This window comes from Liolophura sinensis, chromosome 11 (genome assembly GCF_032854445.1).
Source record: "Liolophura sinensis isolate JHLJ2023 chromosome 11, CUHK_Ljap_v2, whole genome shotgun sequence".
NCBI lineage: Eukaryota > Metazoa > Mollusca > Polyplacophora > Chitonida > Chitonidae > Liolophura > Liolophura sinensis.
In genome coordinates this window covers 10612376-10627315 of record NC_088305.1, presented here as the reverse complement: position 1 = coordinate 10627315, position 14940 = coordinate 10612376, and the positions used below count along the sequence as shown (strand labels likewise).

Sequence of the window (14940 nt, the reverse complement as noted above, 5' to 3'; positions counted from 1 at the left end):
CGCTTAAATTTACAACTTTTATTTAATAAAAATAAACCCAGTAGCAAAACGTCATACCGATGGTAACTCTCTCAAAGTTTGACAATCACCCAGTTATGTACATGTATCACGCAACAAAAAACTGCTTGCATACTAGAAAACCCAAAACATCTCGGCGCTTTTGTTTATGTCTCAGCACGTAGGCCTAGTCGTTTATCGTGGCCTCTCTGTCCCTTCCCACTTTTCCCACATACATAATTAATGCCATTGTTAAGCTTTTTAGGGCCTACATTTATGATGTGAAGAAAACTGTGCTGTAATGTAGTGGATGAAATGAATTTTCTTTTGACTCCGGCGAGAGCAAACCTGTAAAACGTAGGCTAACCTATTGTCGGTAAATCGAGGCAGTCCAGAGGTTGGCGTTCGAAAATGTTTGTCTCCCGAAGAAAAAAATTCTCACACTTCCCGAAAAAAACTGAGTAGGCTCAAATTTACTGTTCTTTAATCTTGACTTGGCCGAATCACTGGAAATATCAATTTGTGTCATGCAGCTAAAGAGTGCGAACAGACAACGCTAAAATTGTAGAAAAACATAATTTGACCGGTATTTTATTGTGCTTTATAATAACCATGCTCTGGGTGGGTTTACACACCCAAACAGAAGAGAAGCTTTCGGAGATGGTAAAACACTCCGCGGCGGTACACTCTAAAACCGAAACAATTTCGGTAAATCAGTGACAATTTTCACCATCTCAGAAATGCCCTCAACTGTGACTCTGCTTCGCTTCCAGACCCCAAGAAACAAAACATAGTTTTGTTACAAATCGACCAATGCATGAACGCCAAGATCGCTTGGATCGCGTGAATACCTACATATATGGAAGAAGCTAACATGTTACCCGTCAGGGGTGAATCGGTTGTAATCAAGCGATGAATCTCATATTTTCTCTTTTGTCATGAATTCACATTGCTCAATGGCGCCGAGAAGTTTCTCAACCTGGTCATCTTTCTCGATGAACCTTTCTTGTCCTGTGTTAAGTGAACCGTCACAATTATTCTCTCTCACTCGTTTTTATTTTGCTCTTTTTGTTTTCAAGAACCTTTATTCACCATTTAGATAGACGAATGTACTGATATCTTCAGTTCTCTATGTTGAAGAGAAGGTAACTCTAGCGTCATTTGTACGCAGGATGCAAAATGACTTTGTCATTGAGAGTGATCTCCCTTCGTTGATTGGGCAACAGTAGCAAAAAGATGGCGGGAGACAAGATGTCAGTACTGTATGTTTTTCGAAATGTCCTCAATCTGTCACCTACCGGGGGTTTGCTGAATCCATCGAAGCGAGTGCTGTGTAAGTAATATGGTCATGGTCAACACCAGAGATCAACAGGAGAACTGAAAACTTCGACTGAGTATAAACCAAAACAGCTATCTAGTCAGAAGTTCTCAAAAATAAAATTTAGTTTTCGAGTTTATGCCCCAGTCTTGAAGGTAAAGTGTGATTTTAATTTTAAATGTCAAAACCCCATTGTCTAACTTGAATTATAATGTCACGTGTTGTTCACGAGGTTCAGGTCAATGAACTATTTTGGTGATCTATCGGTTTGGTAATTTACATCGTGTTTTACAGACTTCAGTGTCCAGAGTATTTGTTAATCTGAGGTTGATGTTTACATCACATGGCAGAGGGCAGGTCATTGCAGAAAGTTCTGTCAGAAGAGGGTCAATGACTAGTGTTCTACAGCAACCCCAGCTTTACAGCGCCCTATTTGAACTAACATTATATTACCGGTAGAAAAGCCGATCCAGAATACCTGATGTGTAAATTATACTGTGGTTGATATGAAGGAACTTAGAGCACAGACATTCTCGTGTGGAACTGATAGAACCATACTAGCAAATTCATGTGTATAAGTACACGTCAGACTATAAACACACCGATGCTTCTTGTTTTTTGAGAGTTAATACTGTATTTATTTCGATTGGTGTTTTATGCCGTACTCAAGAATATCTCAATTATGCGACGGCCTCCAGCATTATCGTGGGAGGAAACCGGGCAAACCTTTGCAGATTGCTGGCAGACCTCCCGCATATGGCCAGGGAAGAATTTATTTATTTATTTGATTGGTGTTTTATGCTGTACTCAAAAATATTTCACTTATTCGATGGCGGCCAGAGTTATGATGGGTGGAAACCGGGCAGAGCTCGGGGGAACCCACGACCATCCGCAAGATGTTGGCAGACCTTCCCATGGAGAGGGGCCAGGGAAGAAGCCAGCATATATACAAGTATGTACGTGTATGTATTTCCATGTGACATCTTCCAGTGTTAACTAGTTGTTGAATGTTTGATTAATTCCAAAAATGTATGACCTGAAGTGTTAAGCAAGAGTTAAGCAAGTTTTCAATGTACTGATTATAAAGTCTAATTTAATCTAGCTTACAGACAGTTGTTGAAAGTGAAACACCTCTGATTAATTAAACACAGACATGCAAGAAGATTTGTCAGCCTCTTGTTAGTAGGAGATTGAGAGGTTTTGATTTGTTTTCTTCTTGTTTTCATCCACTCATGAACCTAAGGAAAGGGCTACAAGCATGCTCATGTTCTGGCAGTTTGAATTAGTCTAAACTTCTTGTTTGTTTTTCTTTTCTGGTTTTTTTTTTTGTAGGCCAACGATGTCTTCATCAGAAGAACACAGTGGCTCCTTTAAAGGGCATTAGAGTGTTGGATCTAACCAGGTGAGAATTGTCTGCAGAATTATGACTGTTTGACTGGTGTCAGAAATAGGATTCTGTCACCACTGTAGGCAATAAAGCTGAATTTGGGGTAGTCTACATTTATTGATGGTCACGAAAGAAGTTGGCTTTAACCCATGAGGGATCTCCGTGGCCAAGGTGGTTAGTGTTCCAGGGCAGCACAATGACCCAGGATCCTTTCACCAGTGCGGTCACATCTCCACCTTAGGTTGTTTTTCTCTCAGGCTGTACGTAGGAAGGTCTGCAGCAACCTGCAGATTGTTGTGGGTTTCTTCTGCTAGGTTTTCTCCCATCATAATGCTGGGTGCCGTCGTATAAGTGAAATATTCTTGAGTAGGATGTAAAACACCAATTAAATAAATATATTTAACCCAGGATGTTGCAACTTTGTGCTGTAAATCAAGATCTGACTCTCAGACAGCTGTATCGAATTTCTTTTCCTCATTAAAGATAAATTTGAAAAATATTTGAAGACTCTGCTTAAAACGAATTTTTCATGAACTTTCACATAAAATTTGTGTTGTTTTCTTTCTCCTCCTCTATATGCACAATCTGGAACATGGTACATGTAATTTACATTTTGTTTTTAATGGTAGAAAATCACACGTGGCCAAAACCCTTATGTCAAATGAAAAGCAATCATATCATAACAAACATTGTATTTTTCTCTTTTTTTAGGGTATTGGCTGGTCCATACTGCAGTATGATACTTGGTGATCTGGGGGCGGAGGTTGTTAAGGTGGAACGGCCAGGTGAGGTGAAAAGTTTCCTGGATTGTTGTGTGCATGTAATACCATTAAAATACTGGCTATTGATAAATTATAATAATCAGGTGTAAAATATGTGGTTTACTTGAGCTACTCATGCACCCATGGAGTTGTCTGCCATGATATACACGTAAGTGAAAGATTCTTGAGTATTGTATTAAACAATAAACCAAAAAAATAAATAAATAGATAAATTATAAGAATGGAACACATGTTGATAATGAGTTTATGTTTTTATGGCAATTTGAGTTCTAAGCGACATTATGATTGGTGTGCAATGCGGTAGCTGTGAGTTCAAGTCCAGCTCATGCTGGCTTATTTTCTGGTCATTCATGTACATATACATTGGAAAGTCTGCTTACAACCTGTGGATGGTCGTGGGTCCGGTTTCTGCCCAGTGATCGCCTTCGTACAAGTGACATATTCTTGAGTATGGCGTAAAACACAAATAAAGTAAAGAAATAAATTGTTATTGGTGTGAGTGTTGGCCTGTCTGTCTTGTTGTGCAGGTGTTGGAGATGACACCAGAGCATGGGGGCCACCCTTCTCTGGCACGGAGAGCGCATACTTTCTCTGTGTCAACAGGAACAAAAAGGTATCTGAAAAGTTGTCAAATGAAATAGGATCAAGTCAAGGCTGAGTTACTTTTATTCAGCTGGAACTGTATTATTATATACACGTGACCAAGGTTGTGGGCTTTAACATAGGAAATCTTATCACCTCTCTGTTAAAGCCAATCAGTGTCAGTTCTTTATCTTTAACTGCTGAGCAGTGAAAGTATACTGAGTGATAGATTAATGACAGTGGTGTTTACTTTTAGAGTGTGGCCATCAACATGAAAGACCCTAGTGGAGGAGACTTGGTTAGAAAGGTGAGTTTCTTCTGTTGTTTATAATAATAATAATAATTAAAGTTGTATCAGCAACCTGGGGAGGGTTCTAGGCCTCCCTTGAACTCTGGTGTGTTTCCTCCCTCCGTAATGCAGACTGCCGTTGTCGTTGTATAGGTGAGAAATTCTTACGAACTTGGTGAAACTCCAGTTAAATAAATATAATAATAGTCAGACAGTTGAGTTTCACTTACATGGTAATAAGACAAAACCCTCAAATATAGCAAAGTCAGCAATTCAGTTATTGAATGAAACACTTGTGTATGTGTACGTAGGTTACTCATTTTCTCAAAGGTGTGCTACTGGGTGAAATGTACCTGTAACATGTAAATACTTGTATTGGATACAAAGGATGGCTAGAAACTGATACCACATGTTTACTGTTGTGTGTTTTAGTAGCTGGCTGAGCAGAGTGATGTGCTGATAGAAAACTACTTACCTGGCAAGCTTAGTGAGATGGGTCTGGGTTATGATGACCTGAAAAAGTCTGCACCTCACCTGATTTACTGCTCAATTACAGGTACAACACCTGGTATGATTTATACAAAACTACTTACCTGGCAAGCTTAGTGAGATGGGTCTTGGTTGTGATGACCTGAGAAAGTCCGCACCTCACCTGATTTACTGCTCAATTACAGGTACAACACCTGGTATGATTTATACAAAACTACTTACCTGGCAAGCTTAGTGAGATGGGTCTTGGTTGTGATGACCTGAGAAAGTCCGCACCTCACCTGATTTACTGCTCAATTACAGGTACAACTGGTATGATTTTAGACAAAACTACTTACCTGGCAAGCTTAGTGAGATGGGTCTTGGTTGTGATGACCTGAGAAAGTCCACACCTCACCTGATTTACTGCTCAATTACAGGTGCAACAACAGTATGATCTTATACAAAACTACTTACCTGACAAGCTTAGTGAAATGGTCCTGGGTTTATGATGAGGTCAGAGAATCATCATGGGTTTGTATGATATTGTACATGGGTCTGTATGATATTGTACATGGGTCTGTATGATATTGTACATAGATCTGTATGGCCTTGTACATGGGTCTTTATTCTATTGTACATGGATCTGTATGGTCTTGTACATGGATCTGTATGATATTGTACATGGGGCTGTATGATATTGTACATGGGTCTGTATGGTCTTGTACATGGGTGTGTATGATCTTGTACACAGGTCTGTATGGTCGTGTACATGGGTCTGTATGATATTGTACATGGATCTGTGTGATATTGCACATGGATGTGTATGATATTGCACATGGGTCTGTATGATCTTGTACATAGGTCTGTATGATATTGTACATGGGTCTTTATTATATTGTACATGGATCTGTATGATCTTGTACATGGATCTGTGCGATATTGCACATGGGTCTGTATGATCTTGTACATAGGTCTGTATGATATTGTACATGGGTCTTTATTATATTGTACATGGGTGTGTATGATCTTGTACATGGGTCTGTATGGTCGTGTACATGGGTCTGTATGATATTGTACATTGGTCTGTATGATATTGTACATGGATCTGTATGATCTTGTACATGGGTCTGTATGATATTGTACATGGATCTGTATGATCTTGTACATGGGTCTGTATGATATTGTACATTGGTCTGTATGATATTGTACATGGGTCTGTATGGTCTTGTACATGGGTGTGTATGGTCTTGTACATGGGTCTGTATTATATTGTACATGGATCTGTATGATATTGCACATGGATGTGTATGATATTGCACATGGGTCTGTATGGCCTTGTACATGGGTCTGTATTATCTTCTACATGGGTCTGTATGATATTGTACACGGGTCTGTATGATCTTGTACATGGGTACATGGGTCTGTATGATATTGTACATGGGTGTGTATGATATTGTATATTGGTCTGTATGATATTGTACATGGGTCTGTATGATATTGTACATGGGTCTGTATGGTCTTGTAGACGGGTCTGTATGATCTTGTACTCGGGTGTGTATGGTCTTATACAAAATGTTCTTGTGGAATGGTGTAAAACTGTTGTAACGGGGAGTTTCAAACATCCAACTGTTAAATGATTTGTAATTAGACTAGGGATGACGTCCAGTTACTGTATTCCACCTAAATTTGGTATATAAAAATGTTAAACTTTTGACACCAAGACTAAATGTTTTTCAGATAAAAAATTAATCAAACTTTGCAAAAAACTCTTTAGGTGAACTGAATCCATCGGATTCAGGCAAAATTTGTTACTCAAAAAAAGCTAAGCTCATGGTGAAATGTGGTAATTTGTAAATAAATGAATTTTAGCAGACACATGCACTGTCTTCTGAAGGTTACGGACAGACAGGTCCATCTGCCTCCCAACCTGGTTATGACGTCATCGTCGCTGGAAGAGGCGGGCTTATGCACATTACAGGGCCTGCGGTGAGTGTAGATGGAATGAATGATTATGGCTTAACGCCACATTGGTAATATTTCGGCCACATTGTGGCGAGAGTGTGGATTGAGTTTTGTTTAGTGTTATGCACACTGTGTGTATGTTTCTCTGTTTGTCACAGGGTATCTATGTATTTTTCAGACCAGTTTTATGTCTTTGTTTTGTTTATATGTCATAGTATCCCAGTTCTTTCTATTCATTCTTACATGCATGCTGTTTATTCTCATGTTACATTTTGTTAGTCCGCTTTAGGGGCGGTAGATCCAGGGCCAATCCTGGGCCGAGTCACACCTAAGGCCTTAAAAGAGGAAGTTGTAACTTCCTCGCTTGGGGTTCAGCATGAAGGGTACAGTGCAACGACTGGTTGACCCGTACCACCGTAATGGCTTGGGCGGGGCAGCTTGCTTGCCTGCAGTAAGACATCTCAGTGAAGCAGCACTAGATAAAAGAGTGGCGGAAATCCATCCTGCATTAAGGAGAAGGAGGCACAGTACATGCACTCTGAGAATTCCTTCCACGTCATATGACTGAAAAATGGTTAAGTCCGATGTTAAACCCCAATCACTCACTCACTCACTCACTTACTCACAGTAATGTATGCTGTGTATAAATTTGTCTTACGTGTATCTTAATCATAAATCAGAGAAATAACTCAGGCTAATATTTTCACTGGTCTCACTAGATTATGAGATAGTTGTGTCAGTTGTGGATATTCAGTATAACGTGTACAATGTGTATATTTTTGTATCTGTGTGTTATTTCATACTTGACCATATATTGTTGTGTATTGATACGTTGTTTCCAGATAAGACTGGGGGCCTCTTTGGCCAAGTGGTAAGCGTGCTACTGCAGCACAATCACCCAGGAGCCTCTCACCAGTGTAGTGGGCGTGAGTTCAAGTCCGCACCAATAGAGTCATGCTGTCTTCTCTTCCGGTAGTACATGGGAAGATATGCCTACAATCTGCAGTTTTCCTAGGGCTCTGTTCGGTTTTTACCCACCATAGTGTTGGCCACCGTGTAAACGAAATATTCTTGAGTGCATGTGGCATAAAACACCGATCCAATAAATAAATAACATATCAAACCTTTGATTGCTGTGCATTTGTATGTTACAGATTAGCGCTCTGTGAATTTATTTGTGCTACTTGTATTTGTTGTTAGGAAGGAGAGCCATGTAAAGTGGGCGTGGCTATGACTGACTTGTCTACAGGACTGTATGCCCACGGAGCCATCATGGCTGCCATATTGCAGCGTCAGGCCACAGGTGTTGGACAGCACATAGACTGTAACTTATTCTCCACTCAGGTAACTGTAGATATCTCACTGCTTGTGAAACCTTTGTGACAGAAGGCAGTAGACTTTTGTGGCCGTTTGTTCAGTCTAACATCTGCTGAAAACCACTTGTCTTCCACCAGTGTTTTGCTATGTTATCCCATTCTCACTGAATGCAAGGGATTTTAACTTGGATATGGGGCCTCACTATGTGGCATAGTGGTTAGCGTCTTAGTGTATCACATTTAACCAGGAGCCTTTTATCAAAGTCCAGCTCATGCTAAGGGACCGTATCCAGCCGTAGCCCGAAGGCTATGAGTGGCTATGAGTGGCTACGATATCGTGACCACAATGGCAACACGATGAGTGTTAATCGCTAGAGTGTTACACTGGGCAGTCCAGAGTGGTCTCCCGTTGTGAAAATTGACTAGACCATGCGACTGGCTCAAACTGAAAATGTTCCAGTCGGTCAGCAAGCTTAACACGTGGATAGTGATTGTAGTGGCCAGTAGACTGTTGACTGGACATCTGTGTGTGAACGCAGGCTAAATATCTGTCTTGTGCGTTATCCAGTGTTGTCTTTCCTGAGATGTATTAAATGGAAGAAAGTATTATTTGCGTTAGTATTTCATTTCCTGTACTTGCCTCTCTAGTTAAACTTCCTGGGTATGTGGAAAAGTGTGTCAGCAACCTGCAGATGGCTCTGCCGGGTTTCCTTCCACCATAGTGCTGACCGTGGTTGTATAAGTCAATTATTCTTGAGTGCAATAACTGCTTCAAATTTTATTTTGATTGCATTAAAATTTTATACACAGATTCATTTTGAGGCCTGTCAGATCAAGTTTGAAAACCAGCTTGCTCCATGCCTAAACTAAGCCAGGAATATATATGTATAAAATTCTATGCATTTGCTTTTTTTTTAAAGTTATAATTAATATGTCAGTCAACCAATCACTCACTCAGTCAAATCTCAAATCAGTTGATTAGATGTACTCATTCACTGAAATGTTTCTTCTGCGTAGGTAGCCTCATTGGTGAATGTCGCCTCTAATTACTTGAACGCTAGTATGGAGGGACAGAGGTACGGGACAGCTCATGCCAGCATTGTGCCTTATCAGGTCAGATAACAACAACAGCAACAACAACATGGATAGATTGACTAGTGTTTAGGTTATTTATCATTCAGTCACTAGTTGGGGCGTACTCATGAGGTTGAGGTACTGGTTCAGTAAATAAATTTCGAGTATACGCTAATTGTTTCCTCTTATTTTAAGCAGTCTTGCACAAAGTTTCACCGCCGTTAGGGAGATCTGGCAGGTGAAAATGTATTTTATGAGGGGAGAGGAAGGTGGGTGGTTTTATTGGTTGTGGCCTATTGGTTAAAATGCATGTCTTTCTATCACTAGTAGAACCTCCTTCATTTGTACAAACAAGATTGTGGTGATGGTTTAGTCCATCCTCAAAAAATAACTCCTGAAAACTCATCTACATTGCTCTTGTACACCGTAAGCATTTTAACATGAAGTTTTGGGAGATCACTTGACTTCCACTGTTAGAGTGGCTCGGCACTTGTGTAGTACAAAGTGTCACACCACTGGTCGGGCCAAAGCAAGGTGTGGAAGAGCACCTGCCGTTTTTTCATTCTTGGGGGCACTATAAGTGGCTTAATGGGCTGCATTCCCTAACCCATTTCCTGGACTTTTATAACTCCTGAAAACTCATCTACACTGCTCTTGGACACCGTAAGCATTTTAACATGAAGTTTTGGGAGATCACTTGACTTCCACTGTTAGAGTGGCTCGGCAGTTGTGTAGTACAAAGTGTCACACCACTGGTCGGGCCAAAGCAAGGTGTGGAAGAGCACCTGCCGTTTTTTCATTCTTGGGGGCACTATAAGTGGCTTAATGGGCTGCATTCCCTAACCCATTTCCTGGACTTTTATCATGTAACCATGTCTTGTATTTGCAGGAAACACCTATGCACCATAAAATAAGCTTGAACTTTAAGTTAGGCTAAAAACTTTACATCCCTTGATTCCTGTACATTGTAGGCGTATGCTATAATTATCCCGGTGTGACTTAGTGTGTAATTCTTTGTTACATGAACAGGCGTTTCCAACATCTGATGGTTACCTGTTGGTAGGAGCAGGAAATGATCACCAGTTTAAAGAGCTGTGTCAGGTGGGTGAACTGTGTTGGGTGAGTGGGCTATGTTAGATGGGTGAATTGTGTCGAGTGGATGAACTGTGTTGAGTGGGTGAACTGGGTGTTGGGTGGGTTGAACTGTGTTGGGTTGGTGAACTAGGTGTTGGGTGGGTTGAACTGTGTTGGGTTGGTGAACTAGGTGTCAGGTGGGTTGAACTGTGCTGGGTTGGTGAACTAGGTGTTGGGTGGGTTGAACTGTGTCAGGTGGGGTTAATCTGTGTTGGGTCAGTGTACTTGGTCGAGTGGATTAACTATGTCAGGTGAGTGATCTGGGCAGGTGGGTGAACTTTGCAGGTGGGTAAACTGTGTCAAGTGGGTGAACCATTTTGAGTGGGCTCAAAACCCATTGACTGCTTCATTGTTTAAACATGTTCTTGCTATGGTATAGCTGAAATGGTGATCAACCATAATCTTTCTTACATCCATTTGTAATATTTCATACCACACTCATGACAGTATTTAGTACATCATACCTGTTGCCTACGGTGTAATACAGGTAGTTCATACCTTTTGCAATGTCTGTACACATGTATTAGTGTATTGTGAAGTTCAAACACAAGAATATGCAAGATTAGAAGTGTGAGTTAGTGAGTGACTGCTTAGGGTTTAACGCCTGACTTAACAATTTTTCAGTCATAGGACGACGCTAAAACTGTGATAAGATATTATACATGTCTACATTTTACTCTGCTGTCTTCTGTATCTGTGATCTCAGATATTACAGATGGAGTCAGAAGCGTCAGATCCACGTTTTTCAAGTAACGAGAAACGTGTAGCAAACAGAAAAGTCCTCATTTCACGGCTCTCTGACAGGTAGGTTTGAGACTTTGTTAAAGGAAAAAATAACAAACAATATAACCCAAGTTATTCTGGAAGAGGCGTGGAAACCTATCCTAATGGCCACAACTATTTTCATCCGATCAACTTGGTAACTCATTAATTCAGTGTTTAGCCTGGAATTCTTACCTGACTAGGATACGCCATGTAAAAGCAGCTGGAAACATGATCAGCACGACTGATGCATATGTGTGTCATGGTTTTCAAGGATAAAGATCATGGTTTTTATAAAGGTAAAGGTTTTTCTTTTATTTAGATTTGCAAAGAACAGCACATCTGATTGGCTGGATTTGCTGGCTGGGTCTGGCATACCTTTTGGTCCAATCAACACCATAGAACAGGTGTTTAAGGAACCTCAGGTGTGTATACAGAGGAGTTTAGCATGTACCAGTAATTTCCTGTACTTGTAGTAACAGGTACATGGAACTAACAGGAATGGAGTGAGAAACAAATGCACCCATTTTTTTAAGCGGGTTGGGTGGCCTCACTGACAGGCAATACTCTGTCTCTTTATTTTAAAGGAAAAGTTGTGCTCAGAACTACAGTGTATATGATCTGTGTTAATATGCCTTTTTCATACTATGATTTCTCCATCACTGGCTTAGATGATTAAACTTTGTCATACAGTGATTTCTCCATCACTGGCTTAGATGATTAAACTTTGTCATACTGTGATTTCGGGTCCATCGCTGGCTTACATGATTAAACTTTGCCCTGTTGAAATTTCGGGTCCATCGCTGGCTTACATGATTAAACTTTGCCCTGTTGAAATTTCGGGCCCATCGCTGGCTTACATGATTAAACTTTGCCCTGTTGAAATTTCGGGTCCATTGCTGGCTTACATGATTAAACTTTGCCCTGTTGAAATTTCGGGTCCATCGCTGGCTTACATGATTAAACTTCGTTATTCTGTAATTTTGGGTCAGGAGGTAAGTCGGGTACCATACCGAGGGCAGTGGGTAACTACTGGGTACTCCGGACTCCCATTGGTTGTTTTGGTGCGAAGTACCTGATGTAATTTTGAGACTACTAAGGAACAAACATAGAGCAAGTATTAAAAAGAAGTGCAGTTTTTGTGACATGTCAAAATGGAATTTAAACTGAATTTATATTCAATGTTTTCTGTCCCTCATGCTTGTTGTTTTCTTCAGTGATAAAATGGTGATTTTTGTTTAAAATTTACAAGGTTTTCACCTAAAAATTATGCCTTTTGTCAAATAACTTTTTGACTAAATTTCAATGTTTTTACTTCACTGACAGATTGAGCACAACAAAATGATACAAGAAATGGATCATCCCACAGCAGGGAGGATCAGGGTTCCTGGTGAGTTCATGTTGATTGTTGAGGGGTGGTAAGGTATATGTGGACCCTTCTCTAGGTTACAGGGCCAATACAGATGGATGGGACCACCATAATACATGTAGGTTGGGTAGGTCAGTTTATTCAGATTATCAGTGATTTTGTATTATGCTAAAGCTTATTGGTAGATAATCAGTATACTACATTGGAAATTTTTCAGCCTTCTTGTAGTAGTTAAAACTTATTGGCTGTATAGCACTTTTAGAGTTTTCCAATCAGAAGAGGTCGATGGCCGTTTGTCCTTGTTTAGTGGTAGAGGTTAGTACTATCAGTTTGTTAGACTTTTTGTATGGGGTTGGTTGTCGTGTGGCTTTCTTGAATCAGAAGAGGTTGGTTTTCCCTGCAGCTAAGACATCAATGGTGATAACTGTCAAAGTAAGTTAGTAGAAGGGAAGGGAATGAGTGGGAATGGGAAAGTGGTGGTATTAAGTTAGTCCTGCTTTGTGAATAAGTCAGTCTTTGACATGGTATCCAAAAATTACCTCCAGCTGATAGGAAATATGCATTATATAGAGAACTAATTAAGAGATATTGAATATTGTTTTTCAGTATTTTGGCATTGCTCCTAATTTCTTTCAAACCGTAATTTAGGGTCCCATTTCATGTATCCTCGAGTTATCCCATGGGTTTATTTCCTGATGTTTTCATTCAGGTCCACCAGTGAAGTACAGCAGTGGTGACTTCCCCTTACCCTCTCCTCCCCCAACTCTGGGGCAACACACTGACCAGGTGTTAGGCTCAGTCCTAGGACTGACTGATCAGGACTTAAACAAACTGAGAGAGGGCAAGGTCATCCAGTAACTTTAAAAACATGTGGCCTTCAGGAGTGATGGCAATAACAAATCAGTCAAAACACAATCAAGTGCCTCATTATAAAGTGATTTTAAAACGATCATTCAGCAACTTTTATACTCAGTGTATAGATGGTTTGCAATGGCAGCCATCTTTGAGGTAAGTTTGTGTATCGCCCACTGGGTGTCTATTGTTAGAGGTGTCATAAGCTGTGCAGAGGCCCTTGACTGGTAAGGGCATACACTAGGCAATACAAACAAACTTACCTCAGAGATGGCTGCTGTTGCCAACCATCTATTAAATAGTCAGTGGCTTTGGTATAATGAGTGAGCTGCTTTTGATAAGAAAACTAGTTTTGCTCTCATTGACTTTGAGAATAGGTATAGGTAACTCATTGACCTTAGAAAAAAGGTCAGGTCTTATTATTTTCAGAATAAATCATGTTATTGACATGAGAAAAGGGATCAGCGGGTTAGTGATTTAAGACAAAAGGTCAGCAGTCAGTGACTTTAAGAAAAAAAATCAGCAGTTGGAGACTTCAGAGAAAAGGTCAGCTGTCAGGGACTTAAGAAAAAAGGTCATGTGCGAGTAACTTTAAAAAAGACCTTAAAACTCCGTGTTTGTAGAGGTCAACATCCGAAAAGTTCAGAGAGGAGGATAACAGAAAGTGAAGAAAGGGAAAGTGGAGCTCAAATTTTACGAAAAAAAAATGCAAAATCAACAGTTACTGGCTGCAATCAGAGGTCATCTGTCAGAAAACCAGTCAATTCTCAGGGACTTGTCAGGGGTTAAAGGTTAGCCATACCTCTCTTGAGTGAGATAAGCCATTCTTTGAGAAAAGTACTATCACATTTAAACAATGTTGTCAGTGATTGACATTTGATTACAGCAAGTTTTTCTTTGACAAGGAAACACTAGAGAAAAAAGTGAACTGGGAAATAAGAAATGGTGACATAGATTTTGAAAAGAGTAACCAGGATTCAGTATCATTTATACTCAGGAAATTTACAAAGAAAACTGATTTTACCTCACATGTGGTTTTGTATATTTTTAATCACCTCATAAAGAGTTAAATGCGGACTGTATAAACACCCGTGGTATTAATCCCTGTACAGAGGATATCAAAGAAAACTTTCAATTGGTAACTCTTAATTTATGTTATGATCCACAGAGATGTAGTACATTTCATGGGATACACGAAGGTTTTCTTTATTGAATCAGAGAGAAAAGTATATTTGTAAAAGTTTCCACTGGTTGGAATTGAATGTTGCAATAGGATATATGAAATTTTGACTCGTTTATCAAGGTGTCTGAGGTGAATGATGCAAAAGATAAAGAGGTATATTGTGTCTGTGATTTGATGCTTGGATTAATATGTACAAAATTGTATAATAAATGTAATAATTATTAGACTACCTTTTAAACTCTTTTCGTTTGATCTTCTTCCCTTGAATGTAAGGAAAACCATGGGACTGTGAAATAAGTTATTGCTTTAATACAACCATAGTTGTAACCTGCGGATGGTCGTGAGTTTGCCCATGGCTTAGCCTGGTTTCCTCTCACCATAATGCTGGCGGGTGTGGCAAAAGTGAAATGTTTTTGAGTAGTAGGGCGTAAAACACCAGTGGTTTACGGGAACGAGATATAG

At 39.9% G+C, this 14940-nt stretch overlaps 1 protein-coding gene across 1 annotated transcript; it reads left to right on the top strand.

The window, feature by feature from the left end:
* Positions 1–1245: 1245 nt before the first annotated feature.
* Positions 1246–13596, top strand: LOC135477574 (succinate--hydroxymethylglutarate CoA-transferase-like). Its single transcript, XM_064757720.1, has 14 exons — positions 1246–1330; positions 2648–2717; positions 3414–3487; positions 4012–4097; positions 4323–4373; positions 4791–4911; positions 6721–6812; positions 7989–8132; positions 9122–9217; positions 10208–10279; positions 11019–11116; positions 11397–11499; positions 12401–12464; positions 13153–13596. Exons 1-14 carry the CDS (start codon positions 1249–1251, stop codon positions 13299–13301), a joined length of 1302 nt encoding a protein of 433 aa, XP_064613790.1. The 5' UTR covers positions 1246–1248; the 3' UTR covers positions 13302–13596.
* Positions 13597–14940: the final 1344 nt, after the last annotated feature.